At 35.1% G+C, this 19,228-nt stretch overlaps 1 protein-coding gene and 2 long non-coding RNA genes across 5 annotated transcripts; 1 reads left to right on the forward strand and 2 right to left on the reverse strand.

Moving 5' to 3' along the window:
* Positions 1–1,782: 1,782 nt before the first annotated feature.
* LOC148920666 (uncharacterized) lies at positions 1,783–5,670 on the reverse strand. Of its 2 annotated transcripts, XR_016123252.1 has the most exons (4): positions 4,905–5,670; positions 4,756–4,810; positions 4,544–4,602; positions 1,783–4,440 (listed from the first exon to the last, which is right to left on the reverse strand). It is a non-coding gene; the product is annotated as an uncharacterized LOC148920666 (long non-coding RNA). The 2 variants fall into 2 exon arrangements; XR_016123251.1 differs by having other exon boundaries at positions 1,783–4,602.
* A 2,866-nt stretch (positions 5,671–8,536) lies between these two features.
* Positions 8,537–10,029, reverse strand: LOC148920667 (uncharacterized). Its single transcript, XR_016128535.1, has 2 exons — positions 9,156–10,029; positions 8,537–8,927 (listed from the first exon to the last, which is right to left on the reverse strand). It is a non-coding gene; the product is annotated as an uncharacterized LOC148920667 (long non-coding RNA).
* A 2,749-nt stretch (positions 10,030–12,778) lies between these two features.
* Positions 12,779–18,588, forward strand: LOC103329331 (Outer membrane OMP85 family protein). 2 transcript variants are annotated; one of them, XR_016123218.1, is made up of 12 exons: positions 12,791–13,055; positions 13,250–13,316; positions 13,413–13,451; positions 13,686–13,830; positions 14,035–14,193; positions 14,300–14,370; positions 14,450–14,528; positions 14,628–14,743; positions 15,298–15,445; positions 15,925–15,994; positions 17,793–17,887; positions 18,040–18,180. XR_016123218.1 is itself a non-coding variant. In XM_008231797.3 (11 exons), the coding sequence occupies exons 1-11, from the start codon at positions 13,022–13,024 to the stop codon at positions 18,195–18,197; spliced, it is 1,086 nt and encodes a 361-aa protein (XP_008230019.1). In that variant the 5' UTR covers positions 12,779–13,021; the 3' UTR covers positions 18,198–18,588. The 2 variants fall into 2 exon arrangements, 1 of the variants encoding a protein (XP_008230019.1); XM_008231797.3 differs by lacking the exon at positions 17,793–17,887 and having other exon boundaries at positions 12,779–13,055; positions 18,040–18,588.
* Positions 18,589–19,228: the final 640 nt, after the last annotated feature.

Here is a 19,228-nt window from a genome sequence, read left to right on the forward strand (position 1 = left end):
CAATGAGGGTCAATGAAGTCAAGTGTAATGCTTAGCTTTTAATTATGCTTTGTGTTGATGTATGCTTTGTTTGAATTATGCTTTGTTTGTGTTTTGTTTTGAATTATGTTTTGGTTGTGTTTTGTAATGAATTATGCTTTCTTTGTTTTTTGTAATGAATTATGCTTTGTTTTGATGTATGCAATGTGTTAAATAAATAGTTATATCCGAAAATCTTATTCAAAATTTTATTCGAAATATGAGATGTGAATTTTATAATAAATATTGAAACGTGGCAACTGAAAATCTTATCCAAATTAATCGTTTAAGTAAAATAAATAAAATTAAAGTGAATAGTATTTGCCCTTTGCTATGGCAATGGGTGAAAACACAACAAGCCTTTTGCAATGGCTGACACTATTCACATGAATAGTACTAGGGGCTGAGGATTTTTGCTTCACGCATCGAGCATACTATGCTTTGCTTTGCTATGCTATGCTCCATTTTCATCTTAAGTTTCTATTTTTGAGCTCTGTTATCTTATAAAAATTGATATATTTAGTTATAGATCTTGATAACTCTATTTGATGTCTTTACATGAATGGTTTTTGATTTAATCATAAACCGACCATTGTTGGTAAATATTTTTAAAGTAAAGGGTTTTCAAGAAAATGTTTCTAAAACTTTATTTTTGCTCCACTCATGGAGTTTATCTCACATTTTCTTCGGAAACTTTGGTTTTTTATTTTGCCCAAATAGTAGATTATGAGGTCAACCTGAGCCATATTGAGGAATACACTTCCTCTCACTTCCCGACTTCTTTTCCGTTGTTGTAGAAATTTATTTCCTTCATATTTCCGAACTTCACTTTAAAATTTGTTTTAACTAAACTGCTGCTTTGATATGCCCATGTTTAAAAGTAGTGACTTATTTAAAAGGCCTAAGACCCTATGTGATTTATGTTGAATTGTTGAGATGTTTGATATTGTGTTGATTTAGAAATTTGAGATTCATGCTGTGAATTCTTACATGTGAATTTTTTTTACAATTTTTGGTAGAAGTCAAACTTTTTCGTTGTTCCTTGGGCATGGTTTGTAAAGGTAGTCTAGCTAATGGGCCCAACGCCCAATGAATATCAGATATGCTTAAGACTCCTTTCAGCTTCCAATGGGGAATCAACGGGTGGGTCTTGAAATAATCGCATCTCAAATAGAATCCATGCTTATTCAAAACCAAATTCACCCACAAAATCTCGATATTCGATTTATAAATTTTCATAGCCAAATCCTCATTTTAGTGGGCCATTCATTCACTGAAAATAAAAACCTCACTACAAGGAAAAACACTTTTGGCGACCACCACTTTTGGTCGCTAAAAGCTGTAAATTCGTCGCCAAACCCCTTTAGCGACGAAATAATTTCGTCATAAGCTTGGTCGCCTAAGGCTCGTGGCTGAAAGTAAAAGTGACAAAAGGCGAAAAAAATTTCGTCGCCAAAACCTTTATCGACCAATTGGTTTCGTCGCCTTACAATGATCGGTTGGTACGCCTATAAAGACGAGTTCCATAAAAATACCAAAATTTGCCGGTGAGAAAGGATTATGTACGACCAAATAGATTGGTTCGTCGCCAATAGTTTTTGGTGACTACAGATTTGGTCGCTAAGGCTTACTTAGTTGGTCGCTAAAATATGTATATTTAATTATTTTATTTATATTATATTTTATGATAATATTAACCTTTTGTGCATTAACATATTGTAATTTTGAAAAACAATACATTTAGATAAATAGATCAATAGAAACTTACATGAATAAAAATTTCTCTCATTCAAAAGTACACAAGCATCCTAGTGATTCAAGTACACATAACATATCCAAATTCCACTGAAAGACTGGAGGCCAAGCTCCATATATTCTTGCCCTTGGTAAACCCAAGTTCTACAATCATTATTTCTCCACTCTAAGACTATTACCAAGCCTGTATACTATTTTCAACAAAACAAAATACATGTATACTATGCCTTTTGTATCCTCAAGCTTTGTAGTCATGATCTTTAATAGGGATTGTGATCTAATATCGTGGAATTCCCAAACACTGTCAATTGTTTGCTTGATCTTCTCAAACTCATCATTTTCCTTTACAAAAGAAACAAAATAAGGAAATGTCAATGGTCAAGAAGATGCCAAAACCAAGAAAATTAAAATTAATATATATAAAGAGAGAGAGAGAGAGAGAGAGAGAGAGAGAGAGAGCAAAGCTGAAATTCACAATCTTAACTAAATAAGCCATCAAAAAAGAGTTCGACATAAGAAAACTGATTGCAGGTCATCAATAAACCAACTTAAAAAAATTGAATTCATTTTTCATACCTCTCAATATCAACTGTCTAAGCATACCTTTGTGATAATAACAGAAATCAAATCATCAATTACCACAAATAAATAAGGAAAACAGTTACGAAAAACCAATGTAAAGACTAATATGATGCATGGCACAAACCCATTAGAAAACATAAATCATAAAATCCAAAGTATAATCCACACGTTAAATGGAACTAAGTGTAATAGGAAGAAGAGGTTCTTACCTCAAATGGTCCTCTGTCCAAAACCCCAAACCAAATCCTTCCACCTCCTCAAATAAATCTGAGATGGAAAAACAGGATACTACCCTAGTAAAGTTAAAGACACCTAAATGACATTGTTCTAAACACATTATAAGATAAAGAGAACTGAAGGGTAGATGGTCAGGGGGCATAATGGAAAATAACTCTAAGCCATCAGAAATCTTTGGGGAAAGACAGTGGGTATGGTTATATGAGTACATAGAGGTTATAGAGCTTTTTCTCACAAAGGAAGCATCCCATATTCTATTCAACCTGTTTAGTGAACTAAAAACAATAACAACAATAGTGCAGAAGTCCTTGGCAGAGCTATGTAGGTATTTTGGTTTAGGACCAGCTTTAATTTAAAATATAATTCTTTTTAGTGTTAAAAATTAATAAAAACACAAGGACAATGATATATCTAATTGCTCAAACAGAAAAATTATGTTGTGGACCAAAGGGGCAGCAGCAAGGTAAAGTGAAAACAAGCTGCAATACCCAAGCACCTTAAGACTTAATTGCATTTCCTACAAAGAAAGAACTCTAACCCACCTGCAATGCCAATGCCATATCATTTGAAAGTTAAAGCACAAAACACTACCTTATCAATCTAAATCACTATAATCATCACTGTGATTACTAGATTGCCATCATTTTGTAATCAATCACAACCTTAACTGGAAGACCTTAGTGCCTAACAATATTTCTTCTTATTATAGTTCATCTTGCACATTTACAAACACATAAATAGGAGCACCATACTACACTAAAATAAAGAGAAAAAGATCAACCTTGTTTATCTTCAAACTACACACTGTTTAGCTAACAGTTTCAATTGGATAATGGGAACAAAATTTTAAGCAAAAATGAGATACACCTCTTTTCGTTAATGAATATAACTCTTAAAAATCAGTTTAGAAATCACTCTCCCTCACTCCCTTTTCCAAATCAATGTCCAAGAAATTAATATAGGTATTTGCAGTCATCAAATAAGTTCACGTGTATAACAGATTCTTAGAAACTTATTGCTTCAAATGAGAATTTGGTTTAGTTTCAAAAAGTAGAAAGCAATTCCTTATAGCTAAATCTTCTAGCCAAATCAAAATGGCTACTGCTACATCAAACCAGAGAAAAATAGAAAAATAGAAAAATAGAAAATCCAAATCAAATAGGCAATGTATGTTTTTAAATAGCTCCTCAACCTGATTGCTAATTCACAATCTCCATTAGCCAAAAATGAGAGTAAAATTTCATCTCAGATGTTTGAAAATCATATACGCAAGTTCAACTTCAAAATCCTAGTCATGTTAGACCCAATCTTTTCTTAGGCATTTTCCTACAAGCAAGAAAGCAAAAAACATAAATGTCCAACTTCAAAATCCTAGTCATGTTAGAAAAACTTTCCCAAAGGACATACGTATAATGTATAACAACAACCTTTAGAATACTCGCTTCTTCTCGGTTGAAATTTAAACACTAGCAAAAAGATATTTTAAAGTGGAAACAGGGGAATACAAAATTACATCAATAACATATACTTATTCACAATACATAACAAAATATCTCTTGCAGACTAGAGACCTTATCAATTTAAGTGAATTCATTGAAGTCCTCCGATATATGAAAAGAGAAGGAAAAAAAAATATAATGCAGGGTCTTTAAAAATTAAGTTTCAAAAGAATATGAGCCAAACAAGAATTTTTAAAAGGCACAAGAAAGAAATAAAATGGTGGCATAATTTTTTATTTCTAATAAAGAGGGAAAACAAAGGATGCTCAAACCTACCATCTGCAACAATAGATTCATAGCCTAGCGTTGGTCTCTTGGTTGTCTGAAGGGGCCTTCAAGTCTTTAATAGCTATAATTATCCATAATGGAAAATTCTCAAATGGCAGTGCTCAATCAAGGTTGCTTCTCTTTTATTTCTTCTCATAGTTTACATAAATAAAATATAAAAATACCTTAAGAATTAAGTTCTTGAATGAAGGCTTAGCAAAGAAATCTGAAAAATGCTGAATCACTGCAAGATCCAGCAAAGAAACAAAGTATTAAATACAAGACACCACCAGGCAACGCAAGCACAAGAAATCTTCATAATAATAAAAAAAGGTAAATGTTAACATTTCCATGATTCCAAACTCGTAACTCAAAATATTTAGAGAAGTTTTCATACCTAACATAGAGGCAGCAGATGAGAAGTGGTTGAGGAGTCGTCGACCACCTCGTTACTAAGACAAAAACCAACTAAATTTTATTTTTACAGAATCAAAATCAAATAATTACAGAAAAATAGCTAAATAAACAAAAAAATCATAAAAGCACCTTTGAATCAGAGTTGGTATGTGCCTGAGCACATTGCAGAGAATCTCTAGTATATGTTGCTGTAGCAGCAAGTGGTTGGCATTGTTGAAGGATGATTTTGGGAAAGAGAGTGAGAAATAAGGGCCATGAGAAATCTGAAGGGGGATGAAGAGATAGTGGGTACATAAGAGATTGGCCGGCATCGTTGGAAGATTTCATTGCGAGCGTCCGTGGAGGACTTAATTGAAGGCATCGGTGGTGGAAGACGGCGGAGAGAGTGGATACGAGAGAAGTAAATTGGGGGAAGTAACGGGTTAGGGAAATTTTTTTAATTTATAGTCTTCCAGAATCAGCCACCAAGCTATTTGGTTGCCAACATGTCAAATAAGGAAAACGACACAGTTTTAATACTTTATATTCTTTTTCACAGGAACAGCGACCAAAAAAATTGGTCGCCAAGTTTCAAGAAATATTTGGGCGGTATCTCACAAAATATTTTCGCGGCATCTCAAATTTAGAGACGACACAGGCAACCTTAGAGACAACATAATTTGGTCGCCAATAATTTTCAAGCTTAAAGGCGACCAATCTTGTGATTGGTCGCTAATTCCTCCCCTAGCGACCAAATCTTTTGGTCGCCATTCGGACATATTTTCTGGTCAATTAGTTGATAAATTTGACGAAATTATTGGCGACGAAATAAAAAACTTCGTCTCCCATAACCTTGATTGGCGACCAAATTTGGGTTGGTCGCAAAAGATTTCGTCGCGAAAGAGGTTTTTTCTTGTAGTGCCTACGAGTGGCTTGATTCCTTTGACAAGATACATAGGCAACTTGAGATCCTTGTGAGAGTGTAGGTGCGAAAATTAAATTAACATATCACATTATGTTTCTTCATAATTTGAATTAAATGATATTTCTTTTATGATGATTATCAGAATGGATTATAATTAAGAGATATCATTATTTTTCATGTGTCAAACTTAAATAATGAAAACTTTGTTCTTATTAAATATTGGTAAAATTAGATAGTCGTTCGCCATTTGTAATTTTCCATCAACAAACAAATTGGTGACATAATGTGTTGGTATATTTATGCATTTTGTAAAAAGTTCTTCATTTATCATGAAATACTATGTTTTGTAACCCCAACCCCCCCCCCTACATCAATGGATGCATGTTATAACGTTGTTGCATCCCAATTTAGAATAGGCTGATTTTATTGGCACCCTATTATTTGCTCTTTGCACCTCATACTAATTTTAAATATGAATAACCTATTTTATCCTTGTACATAATTACCATTAAGGACAAAAAATATTTAAAATAAAAATAAAATTTGTTTACTACACCCCACATGTGTTCCTGCAACCCTAGTTTGACTTTTTTCTCAAACCATCATGTTTCTACAATCCTAACGAGGTTTATACGCTTATATTGGTGAAAAACTATCTTGTATTTATTCATGAAGGGTGAGACTGAAGTTAGAGAAGCTTCAAATGAGGTATGAGTTTATTTTTTTGCCTTTTTCAAGTATATGATTTCATGGTGGTCGATGGTTGCATTTAGCACACAAGTACGAACGTAATAGTTAAATTCAGTGGGATGCCATCGAAACATTGCATCTATTTTGATTGTATTTGACTGGCCATTAACATGGAATGATGTTCGGTGGTGTATTACCAATTTTTACCTACAATTTAGTGGCAAAGAACCGAAATATATTTATTTTTGTAGTAACTTATTGTCGACCACAAATTTAGTGCAAGCTATTTTGACCTTACTCCCATTGAAGGAACAAAAACAAGGAGACACTCATACTGAAGGCAACAATGTTGGAACAGAATGTGTAATTGACTATAGTGATCAATTCACAACTTTTTATTTGGTAATTATTTTGAGTTTTTTGTTGTTGTCTAAAATTGTTTTTAGTATCATTAACGTTGCATTAAAGTTTCAAATTTTAACTTTAAATAACATGAGTTTAATGTGTAGATATTCAATGGTAGAGATGCATTAATTAGATGAGGCTCGCGCAAAAGGAAAATGAATAATATTGTAATTGTAATTAGAAGTCTGATTATGGAGGTGAGGACAAGAGGAGACCTTGAGTACTTGCTTGTAAGATGAGTGGTAACTATAAGTCTTGCAAGTCTAGTGAGACAACTAATGTAAGGTCATATGCAAATGGTGATACGAAAAAGTGTGCAAGGGACACTAGTACCAAGAAATGTGGATGTCCATTCTTGTTAAAAGGTGTCAATATTGGTGATGGGGATGATTGGAAGTTGGAGGTGATTTGCGGAGTACATAACCATGCTATTTCAGAGTATCTTCAAGGTCATTCATTTGTGGGGCGACTTTCTGAATAGGAGAATGCCTTCTTGATGGACATGTCTAAGAGTTTGGTGAAACCCAGAGATATTTTAGTTACCTTGATGGATAGAGATGCAATACATGTTTCAAATATAAAGACAATATACAACGCTAGGATCCGAAATAGAACCAACGAATTTGCTGGCAGAACACAGATGCAACAATTGCTTACTAAGTTGTCCGAACACAATTATATTGAGTGGCATAGGACATCTGGTGATATTGTAACTAACTTGTTTTGGATACACCCTATTAATATTGAGATTTTGCGTGCATTTCCACATTTACTTATCATGGATTGCACCTATAAGACTAATAGGTATTGTTTCCCACTATTGCAAATTGTGGGGGTGAGATTTACTAATATGAGATTATCTGTTGCGTATGTGTCAATTACACATGGGTTTTGACTGCATTGAGTAGTTTGTTGGATAATAATTGTCTTCCTGTTGTTATTGTCACCGATCGAGAGTTAGTACTAATGAATTCTATTACGTCTATATTTTCGAAAACATGATATTTATTATGTAGATGACATATTAACAAAGGATTGTTGACAAACTATAAGAAGTTATTTGGGACCTTCAAACAATAGAAGCAATTTAATGTGGATTGGAATACTTTGGTTGGTTCAGAAACGGAGGAGGAATATTGGCGTTGTTTGCGACATATTAAGTTTAAGTTTAGTGAATTTCAAAAAGGTCTTGAATACATACATGACATTTGGTTAAATCTATTTATGGGTAGGTTTGTGGCCACATGGACAGACACTTGTATGCATCTTGGATCGACGACCTCAAATAGGTAAGTATTTTAGTCCAGTTTTGATAGGTTGATTTTTCATTTTATTTTGCTTTAGGAGAATTTTTTATTGTTATCAACAGAGAGGAAAATGCACAAGCAAAGTTGCAGTGACAACTTCGCTTGAGTCAACTTAACTCTGAGAGATCATGGTAACTATTCACTCATTGTTAGAGATGGAGCACATAGAGATTAAGGCATCTTTTCAAAAGAGTCGATGTTTTATTCAACATAGGTTCAGGCATCCGGAGTTGAGTGAGTTAGAATGTTTTGTTTCTATAAAGGCTTTGAGTGTAATTGTGTGCGAGTCAAAAAGGTAAATTCAGTTTACTTGTTTTATGTACATATATGGTCTACATAGTTAACATTGTAATTTATTTGCAAACAAGTTAGAGATAAATGGGGTGGATGCTTTATCATGTGGTTGTGCTATTCATCGAACCCATCAATTACCATGTGCACATGAAATTGCGAAGTATAGAGATCGTGGTGTACCAATCCCACTTGAAGTCATCCATTCACATTAGAGGAAATTAGATCTCATCAATGTAAGAAACAGTAGTCAAGTCACAACTTCACCAAGAAAGTCACAATCACAAAGATTCAATATGTGGTATGAGTAACAAGATGATGAAAAGAATAGACAAGTCTACATGACACTGGAGGCGCTAATAAACCCTAATTTTACTGCGCTTACTAAACCAAAAGAGAAGTTGAAGACCAAAGGGAGATCGTGAAAATTCGACACTTCTACTCGTCGTTTTCCATATACAATTGAGATTGCTGAGGCCTCCACTGCTCCACCTAAAAATAAACCAAAGCAAATCCTCACTGCCTCACTAAAAATAAAACCAAAGAAGAGTACCACTGCAATGCCAAAGAAAAGAAACATGGTTACTTCTAGTTCCATATTGTTTAATCCAAAGATATTTAAGGTATGTACTACAAATGTTGTATTTTACAATGTGTTATTACCATATAACTAATGTATTGTTTTATTTTTAGCTTTATAAGCCTTACGAAAAACAATCAGCGTTCGATACATATATGCATATAGAGAAATTCTCTGAGGGTATTAGGAAGTATATCACTCACCAGACGAAAGTTCTTCCAGATGGTAACTGTGTATATAGAGCCATAGTTATGACAATGAGATTTGGTCATAATGAATAGTATAGGGTATGCAAGGATTTATTGCAGCAACTACATGATATGTCTTCTGTTTTTAAGAAGTGTATTCGGGACACAAACGGTACAACGAGATTGAGCGAGCACCAAATTATTTTGATGATGGATCTCCATCATTCTTTTGTTGGATGACCATGCCTGATATGAGGCATATTATTGCCACATGTTATAATGTGGTTTTAATCCTTTTAAGCATGCGATAAGAACACCTAATAAGTTGCTCTAATCCAGAGCTCTGAATGTCCTCTTTGAATATACCATTATTTAGATTAGCCCACCAATTCTATTCACGAAGGGTAGATGTCTTCGACACGAACCTAAGGGGCTCACGTTCGTAGTCAAATATTTTTTTTAAAAAATTATTTAGGTTAATTACCATGAACCAGACTTATATTATGCATTCTATTGTTACAATAAAACGACTTACCTAGTTATTCCAAATTGCAGCTACTATGTGAGTTTTAAAACTCGTAAATAAAGATGGATCAATGAGACCTACTCGAGATGGCTCAGTAGGCTCAACATCTACCTCAACATTACTATCATGAGTAGCAGCTACATTTTCAACCTCTGCGTCAACATTACTATCATGAGTATCAGCTACATCTTCAACCTCTGCAGTATCCTTAAAGTGGTCTTGGGGACTCACTCTATGTCTCCTCGTTGAGGCTGTGGGACACTATTTATCAGGTCGAAATGATGAAGCCTTAGTAGTACCTCTGCGAGTCCTCTTCATATTTTAAAAAATAATATTAAGTACAAACTCAGTAACGAATTTGGTAGATGATCACGAAAATAAGAAAGCGAATTCACTTTGAAATAAGAAACGAATTGATAGTCTACCACTGAAAAACGAAACAAATTTGTTGGACAACCACTAAAAAGCTGAAACAGATTCGGTGGCTACCGCTAAAAAATGGAAATACATTCAGAAGACAGCCACTGAAAAATGGAAACAAAATTTGATGGACTACCACCAAAACAAGGTAACGATTTTGGTGGTAACCCATCGAAAGTAACATCTATTTTCATAAAACCATGTTCAAATTCGGTGGACTACCACTGAAACAATGCAACGATTTCAGTGGTAACCCACCAAAAGTAACATCTATTTTCGTAAAACCAGGTTTTAACTATACATCCACAAAGTTGAAATTAAAATTGAAATCAAACCTTGGCTTTTCAAAATTGAAACCAAACCTTGATAATCAACACTCAGAAACATAAATATAGAAATCAAAATTGAAATCAAACCTTGGCTTTTCAGAGGATTTTGAGGTCATATGGGTTTGTGAAAAATGGAGAGATTAGCTGGTTGCGATGGCTCTGTTTCAAATGGGATAGGGTGTGTGATTGGGGTTGGGGTTTTCGATGGAGTCTGTTGAAAATCAGATGGGATGTGTCTGCCAGATGAGGGAGTTTTTGATGAGGTGGGGTTCGATATGGAATGGGGTGTGTCAAGTATAAAAGATAGAGAGCTTATATCATATTATGGGGCATAATTTAAACCAATATGTCCTATTAATTGTCCAAAACATCACTATATATGAAAATTAAATTCACTCCTAAACTGATGAACCGATGGATCTACCAAATTGGACCGAATCGATTTTTTATATTATTTTTTTCATTTTTGGTCAAGAACTGAAACAAATCACCCTATTTCGGCCCACTTCATGGTCTGGAACCTCATACCATTAATTAAACCAAATTGAATCGAATTGAACCAATATGGAAAAACTTAGTAATTATTTCAAAAGTGGAGGCATGTTTTGAACTCCTGACCTCCTCATGAACTTGAAACCATCATACCATTAAACCGTCAATGCTTCATGTGATAAAGTTGTATAATAAATATATTTAATAGTAAACTAGTCGGAATTAATAACACTTCAAAACTTAAAACCCTAACATATGAGTTATGTTATATGATTGACTTCTTAAAACTTAAAACTGAAAAATACTTCACTACAGCACTGTCAACTCTAGTTTGTCTTGTCTTTCATTCCTTGAGTTTTGTTTACACCATAATCAATCAAGCATATCCAGTCTCAAACGACTAGCACCAAGGTAGACACGCATTCCCCACTACCGAAGGAAGACACTCTTCAAGGTGCGGACACTTGCGAAGCTCATTGCCGAACCTAATCTCCAAGACACATGTCACCACCACAGTGACTTGCACAAAGTCCCACATCGAAACTTTGTGCAAACTACTCACTTTCACTTCCCTATAAATAGGGAACCGTACCCAAGTAAAAAGGGTAACTTCTCTATCACTTTTACTGTTACTTTGCCAATGTTACCACCCTTAGCTGACTTAAGCATCGGAGAGCCTTCGGCCGGCACCACACTGGTGTTTAAAGCTTAACGATTGCTTCTCCTACTTTGTCTTCTATAGGCTCTTCCCTTACCGAAGGTCCTCACCTTCTCCACTGCTGAAGACAACCCCATTTTCTCTAAGTTGACCTCCCAAAAAGAGCATCAACAAGTTTCTTCTTCTCTCCCCCTCTCTTCTCTCCTCTCCCTTCAAGTTTTGCATTGACTTCTTCTTCTCTCTTAATCTTTCAACTTATTCTTCTCTCTTCCTCTTCTGTTTTGATGGTGGTTTGTTCTAGTCAACTTAGTCACCAAAGTTACAACCCTTTTCTTTCTCTTCAGAATTCACAAGTTGACATTGGCTCTTCAAAACCTTTAATTTTGCTTTAAAAGAACAAAACCTATATTGAAAATGCTAAAAACCTACATTTTTTCTTTTCAGATAATAAATACAGACCTTCTTCACATGTTTTCCGTATTTTTCATTTTTATTTCCGTAACATTGTATTAATTAAATTGAAGAGTCTGTGGGGTACAAATTATTCAAGTAGCAAACAAACATTTTCAAATTTCCACATATGTCAACAAATTTTAATTTAACATTCATTACATTAAAAGAAAAATGAATAAATCAAATAAATAAAACTGAGAGCTTATTTAGGAGTGATTCTAGTCCTAGAATCACTTATAGGGTGCTTCTCAATATAATCACTTGATTTGAAGCCATTTTGGGGGAAGTACATCTAATGTGTTTCTCAATAAAATCACTTCAAACTACTTGGCTCGTTTGTGGTTGCTTCTCTACAAAGTACTTCTACTCCTCTATAAAGTACTTACTCATAAATGCTTCTCACAAAAGCGCTTTTATTATAAAGATGTTGAAATTTTTATAAAAAATCTAAATGCTTTCGGAAAAGCACTTGGGAGTGCTTTGAAGAAGCACATAGTAGGTGCTTATCCAGAAAGCGCCCACGACCTAAGCACTTTTAACATTTTCTACCAAATGTCGAAACGCTTTTGGTTGTCAGAAGCACTAACAAGTATATAGAGAGCTAAATTCTCCATAAAAGCGATTTTTAGCTTATCTAGAAGCACTCCCAGATAAGATTTGAGTCCGTACTTAGCAGCAACAAGGAAAAAGAAAAAGAAACGAAAAATGCGATGGCTCTCGATGATTAGTACCCACGTGCAGTAAAGACCAATGAAGAAGCAAAAGGGATAACAAACATCGGAAGCTAGGAACTTGCTACTTCCCCCAGAGGAGACGTCACCGAAATACCTTCGTCGCGCGAATTACACAAAGGGCCACAGACACTCACAATCTCTCTCTCTCTCTCTCTCTCTCCTTGGGCAGCTTCTTCACTCATGCAATTTGCAAATGAGCACTCTCTGCGCCAGTCCTCAATTTCCGTTCAAATTTTAATGGCTGATTAAGGAAACTTAATTGTAATGGGATGGGAGCCCAGAAGAGCATCCATGCTGGCAAAGGTGAGATGCTCAGTTTACTTGACAATCCTTCATTTCACCCACAAAAACCCACAGTGCCTATAAACCCATAAAGTATTTAACTATATGCTGATTAATTTGTATGATTTTTCTTTTTCTTGTGTGATTAATGGGTTGGTTCTGGATTTTTGTGTCATTGTTGTTATTAACGTGATCTCTTCTTTTCTTTGTAACAGCGAAGATTGATGTTAATGTCGATTTCACTCACAAGCTTTGTGCTTCATTGATGCTTCCTCCTTTGAGGTTCTTTTTATTTCAATCTCAGGACATTTATTTATTTATTTATAAATTTACCCAAGAAGTTTCCCATAGTGATTGATTCCTCTCTCTTTATTACAGTAATGGCAGTGGCAGTCCTCTCTCTCTGATAATTGGGAGGTGAGAGTTTGCTTTATTTAATAATTTTATCATTTGAAGTTTGGGTTCTTGGTGTTTAAGGTTCTGGGTTTTCCCCTTATTTTGATTTGTTTTATAGACATATTCTAGTTTATGGAAAATGCAATTTGGGTAAAGAAAGGACGTACCATTATGAAAGTATTGTTTTCCAATTTTTCTTATGCTCTGATCGTTTTCCACTACTTGAATAAAACTATTCTGCTTTTATTATGGCAGTCTTTGCATCAAACATCCAAACTTATTTGGTGGAAGTGAGAAGCTTGATGTGTCATGGGATAAGGGCCTGTATGATTCTAATGTTTTAATGGCTTATAGAAGACCAAGACCTGAATGGCTAGCTCAACAGTCTTTTATAGTCCAGGTTTTTATTTATCCTTTGTGTTGCTATTATTTAATTTGGAGAATGTGAAAAATTATTAAAGAGTGTAATGGTAGTCTATTTTACAAACCAATTTCTTTATAAACCTAACCCAGTTATTACCTTGAAGTAATTTTTTTAATTTTTGTATAGTTCTAGTAGAAATTCATGGTATTGGTATTTTAATATATAATTTTTTACATCCAGCATTCTATTTCACCCGAGATAGGTGTTCATGGAATTCCCATGGACAATTTCTCACGTTCAGGTAGTGGAGGTGTAAATTTGTCTCGATTATCAGTAGGCATGGATTTGAATGAGCCTGCAAGTTCCAAATGGAGTAGCACAACTAGCATAAAGTTTGAGGTACCTTATTACTTTTTCCACTATGAGCGCCCCTCGGTATTTATTTTCTTCTACAATTTCTTCCCCGTCTAATTATGTGGATTTTAATTTAATATGTTCTGTGCAGCATGTCCGGCCACTGAATGATAATGGCCAGTCTATGAGCCGAGATCTAGATGGATTTCCTGTCACTTGCAGGTAATCTATGTTTTGGCACTTCATTTTACAAACAGTTTGCTTGACTAATGTTTTAAATCATAAGATGATTATTATGCAGTGGAAGTCCCCATGATAGCATGGTAATTCTAAAGCAAGAATCTCGGTATGCAAAGGCAAATGATCACAGTTTTTTTCATGTAAGATTTCTTCAAATCGTGATAGATATAATGTGAGGTCTTAAATGTGTACTTGATAAGTGAGCGATGAAGCTAACAGGGAGTTTGTCTTGAATACAGTTCAGTCTGCAGATAGAACAAGGGATACCAGTCCTATCTAAGTGGCTAATCTTCAACAAGTTTAAGTTTGTTGCATCAAAGGGAGTCAAACTTGGACCAGCATTTCTCTTGACGAGGTGAGCTGGTTCCCTGATCTTTTGTACAGAGTTGATTGAGCAAGGGAACATAGTGTTAATAGGAAGCAGAGCCTCCAATGGAAAGGGGGAAGCAAGTATCCATGGAGCATTTGACATGACTCTAAAGTAGTCTAACACAATATCAAGTGTTAAAAGGACTTTGTAAAAGAGTTTATGTGATTTCAAATTTTTGCAAGGTTTCAAAACTATGAACTAATCTTTTTTTTCTTTTTTTTAATGATTAAAAAAATAAAAAAATAAAAAAATAAAAAAATAAAACTAGAAATCAATCCTTCAAGAAGGAAAAAAGAAGAAGCAAACAATTAAGGTTACCTTATACAATATGAACCGCGAAGCATATAACAGGGTTGGAATTAATTTTGACAAACAATTGTTTGTGCTGAACTTTAAGAATGGCCTAACCTGCTTCAGAAACTTCTTAAGTTTCAATTTGTGAGTCAGATTCACAATCTGGTGTATCTATGTGCTTTGTATAACTTATGGATAAATAACCCTGCCTCTATCTGTGTTACTCATACATTTTTCTCGGACAGAATGACAGGTGGTTCCATTGTAGGGGACATGGCTCCTTACCAAGCATTTGCAATTGGAGGTCTTGGCAGTGTGCGAGGGTATGGTGAGGGTGCAGTGGGGTCTGGTAGATCGTGCTTAGTTGCAAATAGCGAATTGACATTGCCTTTTGTATGTAATTCCTTCACTCTTTATATGTTTCTAAGAATCTATTACATTTGTTGCATTATTTTATTAGCCTGGGAAGTCATTCTGGAATCAGTTGAGTTGTCTTCCATGGTGATTTATCAACAAATACTAATTGTTCTAAACCAATAATTTTTTCTTTTCAATAATTCCTTATGGCTGAAACAAGACACTTTACAACCATCAAGTTGTAGCTCTTCGTATAGATTTGTAGCTCTTCGTATAGATTTAGATTTATCACTCGCCTTACTAGTATCTGGTGACAAATCTATCTGTTTCCTCAATTCTTTTGCAATAAATTGCTTATGAATTCTTGCAGAACTTCTTATTTTGTTTTTTTTTTTTTGTTGTCTAATAAAAATGGGTTACCTATTTCTTACGTTTTTTCTTTTGTAAATTTTCCTACTTTGTATCTGAGATGAACTAACACAAGCATTACCTGCAATGTTGCTTATTGTATTTAGAACAAGATGCTGGAAGGCGCTGTTTTCTTGGACTGTGGAACTGATTTGGGGTCTGCTCATCATGTACCTGGTGAGTTCAACTTTCACTTGGTTATTTTTGAACTCTTTAACTTGGTTGTAGCCTGTAGGCTCAGAAATTTAATTAAGTCCGCTTTTTCAGTGTTTCAATAAGGAAAAGGAAATATAATGTAGGCTGTGATATTTATATCTTTGATGTCCTCTTCCGTGACTAAGAAATAAAGTTGCTGATCTTGGGGCCTGGTATAAATACCTCATCACAATTGTAACATAGGCCTTTTCCCTTCGAGCCTTCATTTCGGAGTAAGATCGATTATTGGGAGGTAAGGTGGTTACAGTACACCTAAAGCTACTGATTTTGCACATACCGCTGTTGCTGTCACCTTGGGCTTGGAACTAGTGCTGTTATTTGTGGAAACTTTGGGCAAAGAACTTAGGCTGGAATAGGTCTTGGGAAAGAACTAATGAGAAGATCCCTTAGCCTTAGCTTCTTTTGACTATTGATTACAAGACAGTCTTCTGCATTTTGACTAAATGAATGGTCACTGACAATGTTGGGGGGGAAGAAATCTGCATCATACTCCAGATTTCTTCCTTAAACCCTTTAATCAGGACCACCATAAGTACGTTAAGTTCTTTGAATCTCGCCTGGTATATTTAATGACAGAACTCAGTTGTTGTAGGTTATTGAATTCTCCTACTAAGTTTTCAGAAGTCCCCTGTGAAAATCTCAGGCAAAATTTTTTACAAACTCTTGCAGGTTATATTTCGTTTTCCTTCTTAGTAATCTAGGAATCAGTTGTCAGGTCAGCCTTACCTTCCAAGAATATGGATGTGCATAAAACTTTATGATCAACCCCCATTAGATTCAACTGAAAGAACTTCCTGCACTTCCTTACCCTGCTCCTCAGGTGATTTCGATCTAATGTTGGAATATCCACCTTTGGCATTGCCTAAATATTTTTTTTGACTCCAAGAATACTTCCTATCTTGTTCATTTCTCATATTTTCCAGTTGACTATCCTCCTATCGGTTATGCTCTTGATCAGAGTTCTCCTCTACCCTGACTGGGTTTCCTAACCTTTTTTATTCATCATCCCGGTTAGCCCTGCCATTGGAGTACTGATTTGCTACTTATTTATCCAATACCTCTCTCTACTTGACCCGTAGTCCTGTCCTGTTGATGATTTAAGTCTATTTCTCTTTAAGGATTCAATTTCTTGTGCCAAATCTGCCAGTTTTTCCCTTTAGCATTCAGGACATGCCTGCTCTAGTTCTAATTTGCAGTGACCTTGCAACAATAGAGCTGTTTCAGAACTCAAGCACTGCAACAAAAACATTGAAAGCCAAGATTGAGTAAAGAAAGGATTTTCTGTAGTGAAATTTTTGTTGCAATTTAACCCTGTTAGGTTCGCATGTTCCAGTCATTCCAAATTAACCCTGAAGTTTTCACATTTTGTAATGTCCACATGTTTTCTTTTCCATTTTTTTTTTTTTTGCTTTTTTTGGTAAAGGCCAGCTGGTAACAAATAGCTCTTTTTTTCTCTGTCCATGTGGCCATGTTGGCTTAAAATGGGGGCCATGTTGCCATGTAGACAAATCTAACAGACGGTTAACTTGCAACGATGTGAAAATGTCAGGTTCTCTTTAATTGATTGGTACCTCAAACAGTACTCCACACATTGAGCTTTCTCTTTCTTTATTTTAGCCTGCCCTCAAATCACTTGTAAATCACAATACATTTAAGTACTTTAGCCTGCCATAGCACTTCACCCACCATACCAAAGTCGGGTGTCTTTCATATGGTAACTTCTTTTACTGATTGGAAATACTTATGTATCACTTTTTAGGCCCAACAATTGAGTAACCTACACAACCTGCAAATTGATACAATTGTACGAAAAACCTTGTACAAGATTCATGTGCAAACTTACTACTTCTTAGGGTGATTATCTTGCTCCTGCTATTTCTTGATCATACTTAACCTTCTGTTTGTTATACGTGTCAGAATTTCTTTTTCTATTGTAATTGTGGTTCTGATTTCTTAATTTTGTTTCTTTGCGTGGTTATCTTGTCAATTCAATTTCGGAGTTTCAGGAAACCCAGCCTTGAGGCAAGGTAAACCAGGATCTGGAGTTGGACTTGGATATGGCCTTCGTCTCAAATCACAGTTTGGCCATTTTGTGGTTGATTACGCTTTAAATGCCTGTCAACAAAAAACAGTCTATTTTGGCATCAGCAACCTGGCTTCATGAATGCTCCGTGGCCCAAGAAGTTGCAGATTTCACACTTCTTCCGCCTCCATGTCCTATTTTCCAGCCACAGAGCACGGAGGCAGTATATACCAAATGCCATTCATTACTGATCAAGTGTTGGTTTCTGCAGAATGTTAGCTGCAGCTATCCAAGTTGTTCACCTCCCCAATTTGGGAATGAGATTGAAACTTCAAGAGCATTGGAAATAATTATTGTCTTATTTCCTATTTTTCGTTCAAATGATGAAATTAATTGGTAGAAATTTTTACAGGATAGCTTCTGATTTTCTTTAAAACATATACCAGATTTGGGTTGGGAAAAGGAATTGTTTTGTACAAATATGCCTCCCCATTATAGAAGATGGTTTAAATGGAATTAATTTTACTTGTGATCTCGTGTTGTTAGAATTTGTATGGAAGGATTTCATCTGATAGAGAGGTGATGAATGAACTCTTGATTTTACATTTTTCACCCTCTCTGCTTGTGGACCAGTTTAGCTGAGTTTTCAAAAGGGATTTTTGTAAAAATGTCACCTAAACTTATACTTCAGTTTCAATTTGTCACCTCAAAGAAAATTTAAAGATAAATGTCACCTTAATTTTTCAAAACCCATAATTTTTTCATCTGACTTTTAACACCATTCAATTTTCCGTTCATTTTAAGGGTATTTTAGTCTTTTCATTTTCAAGGAAAATAGAGAGAGAGAGAGAGAGAGAGAGAGAGAGCTCTCTCTCCCTTTCTCCCCCACCCCAACACCCCCGGCCGTCCCCAAAACACATCGCACATGACCCCCCTCTCTCTCCCCCACAAAAATAGTGTGTGGAGTGTAGGTGTTCTATAGTAGAGAGCGAAGGAAGAAGGGTGAGAGGGAAGGGGCACAAGGGATAGGGAAAGATGAGATTTTTTTCAAATATTTTTTATAATGATTTTTCTATTTTTAAAAATACCTTGAAAATGAATGGTGTTAAAGTCATATGACAGATCATGGATTTTGAAAAATTAAGGTGACATTTCTCTTAAATTTTTCTTTA

The sequence above is a fragment of the Prunus mume genome, linkage group LG1 (genome assembly GCF_029339155.1).
Source record: "Prunus mume cultivar Tortuosa linkage group LG1, ASM2933915v1, whole genome shotgun sequence".
NCBI classification, from domain to species: Eukaryota; Viridiplantae; Streptophyta; class Magnoliopsida; order Rosales; family Rosaceae; genus Prunus; species Prunus mume.

Coding starts and splice junctions, on each gene's coding strand:
- LOC103329331 (XM_008231797.3), top strand. CDS start 13,022: ATGGGAGCCCAGAAGAGCATCCATGCTGGCAAAG. Junction 14,744..15,297: donor CCAGCATTTCTCTTGACGAG/GTGAGCTGGTTC, acceptor TTTCTCGGACAG/AATGACAGGTGGTTCCATTG. Junction 15,446..15,924: donor GCGAATTGACATTGCCTTTT/GTATGTAATTCC, acceptor TATTGTATTTAG/AACAAGATGCTGGAAGGCGC.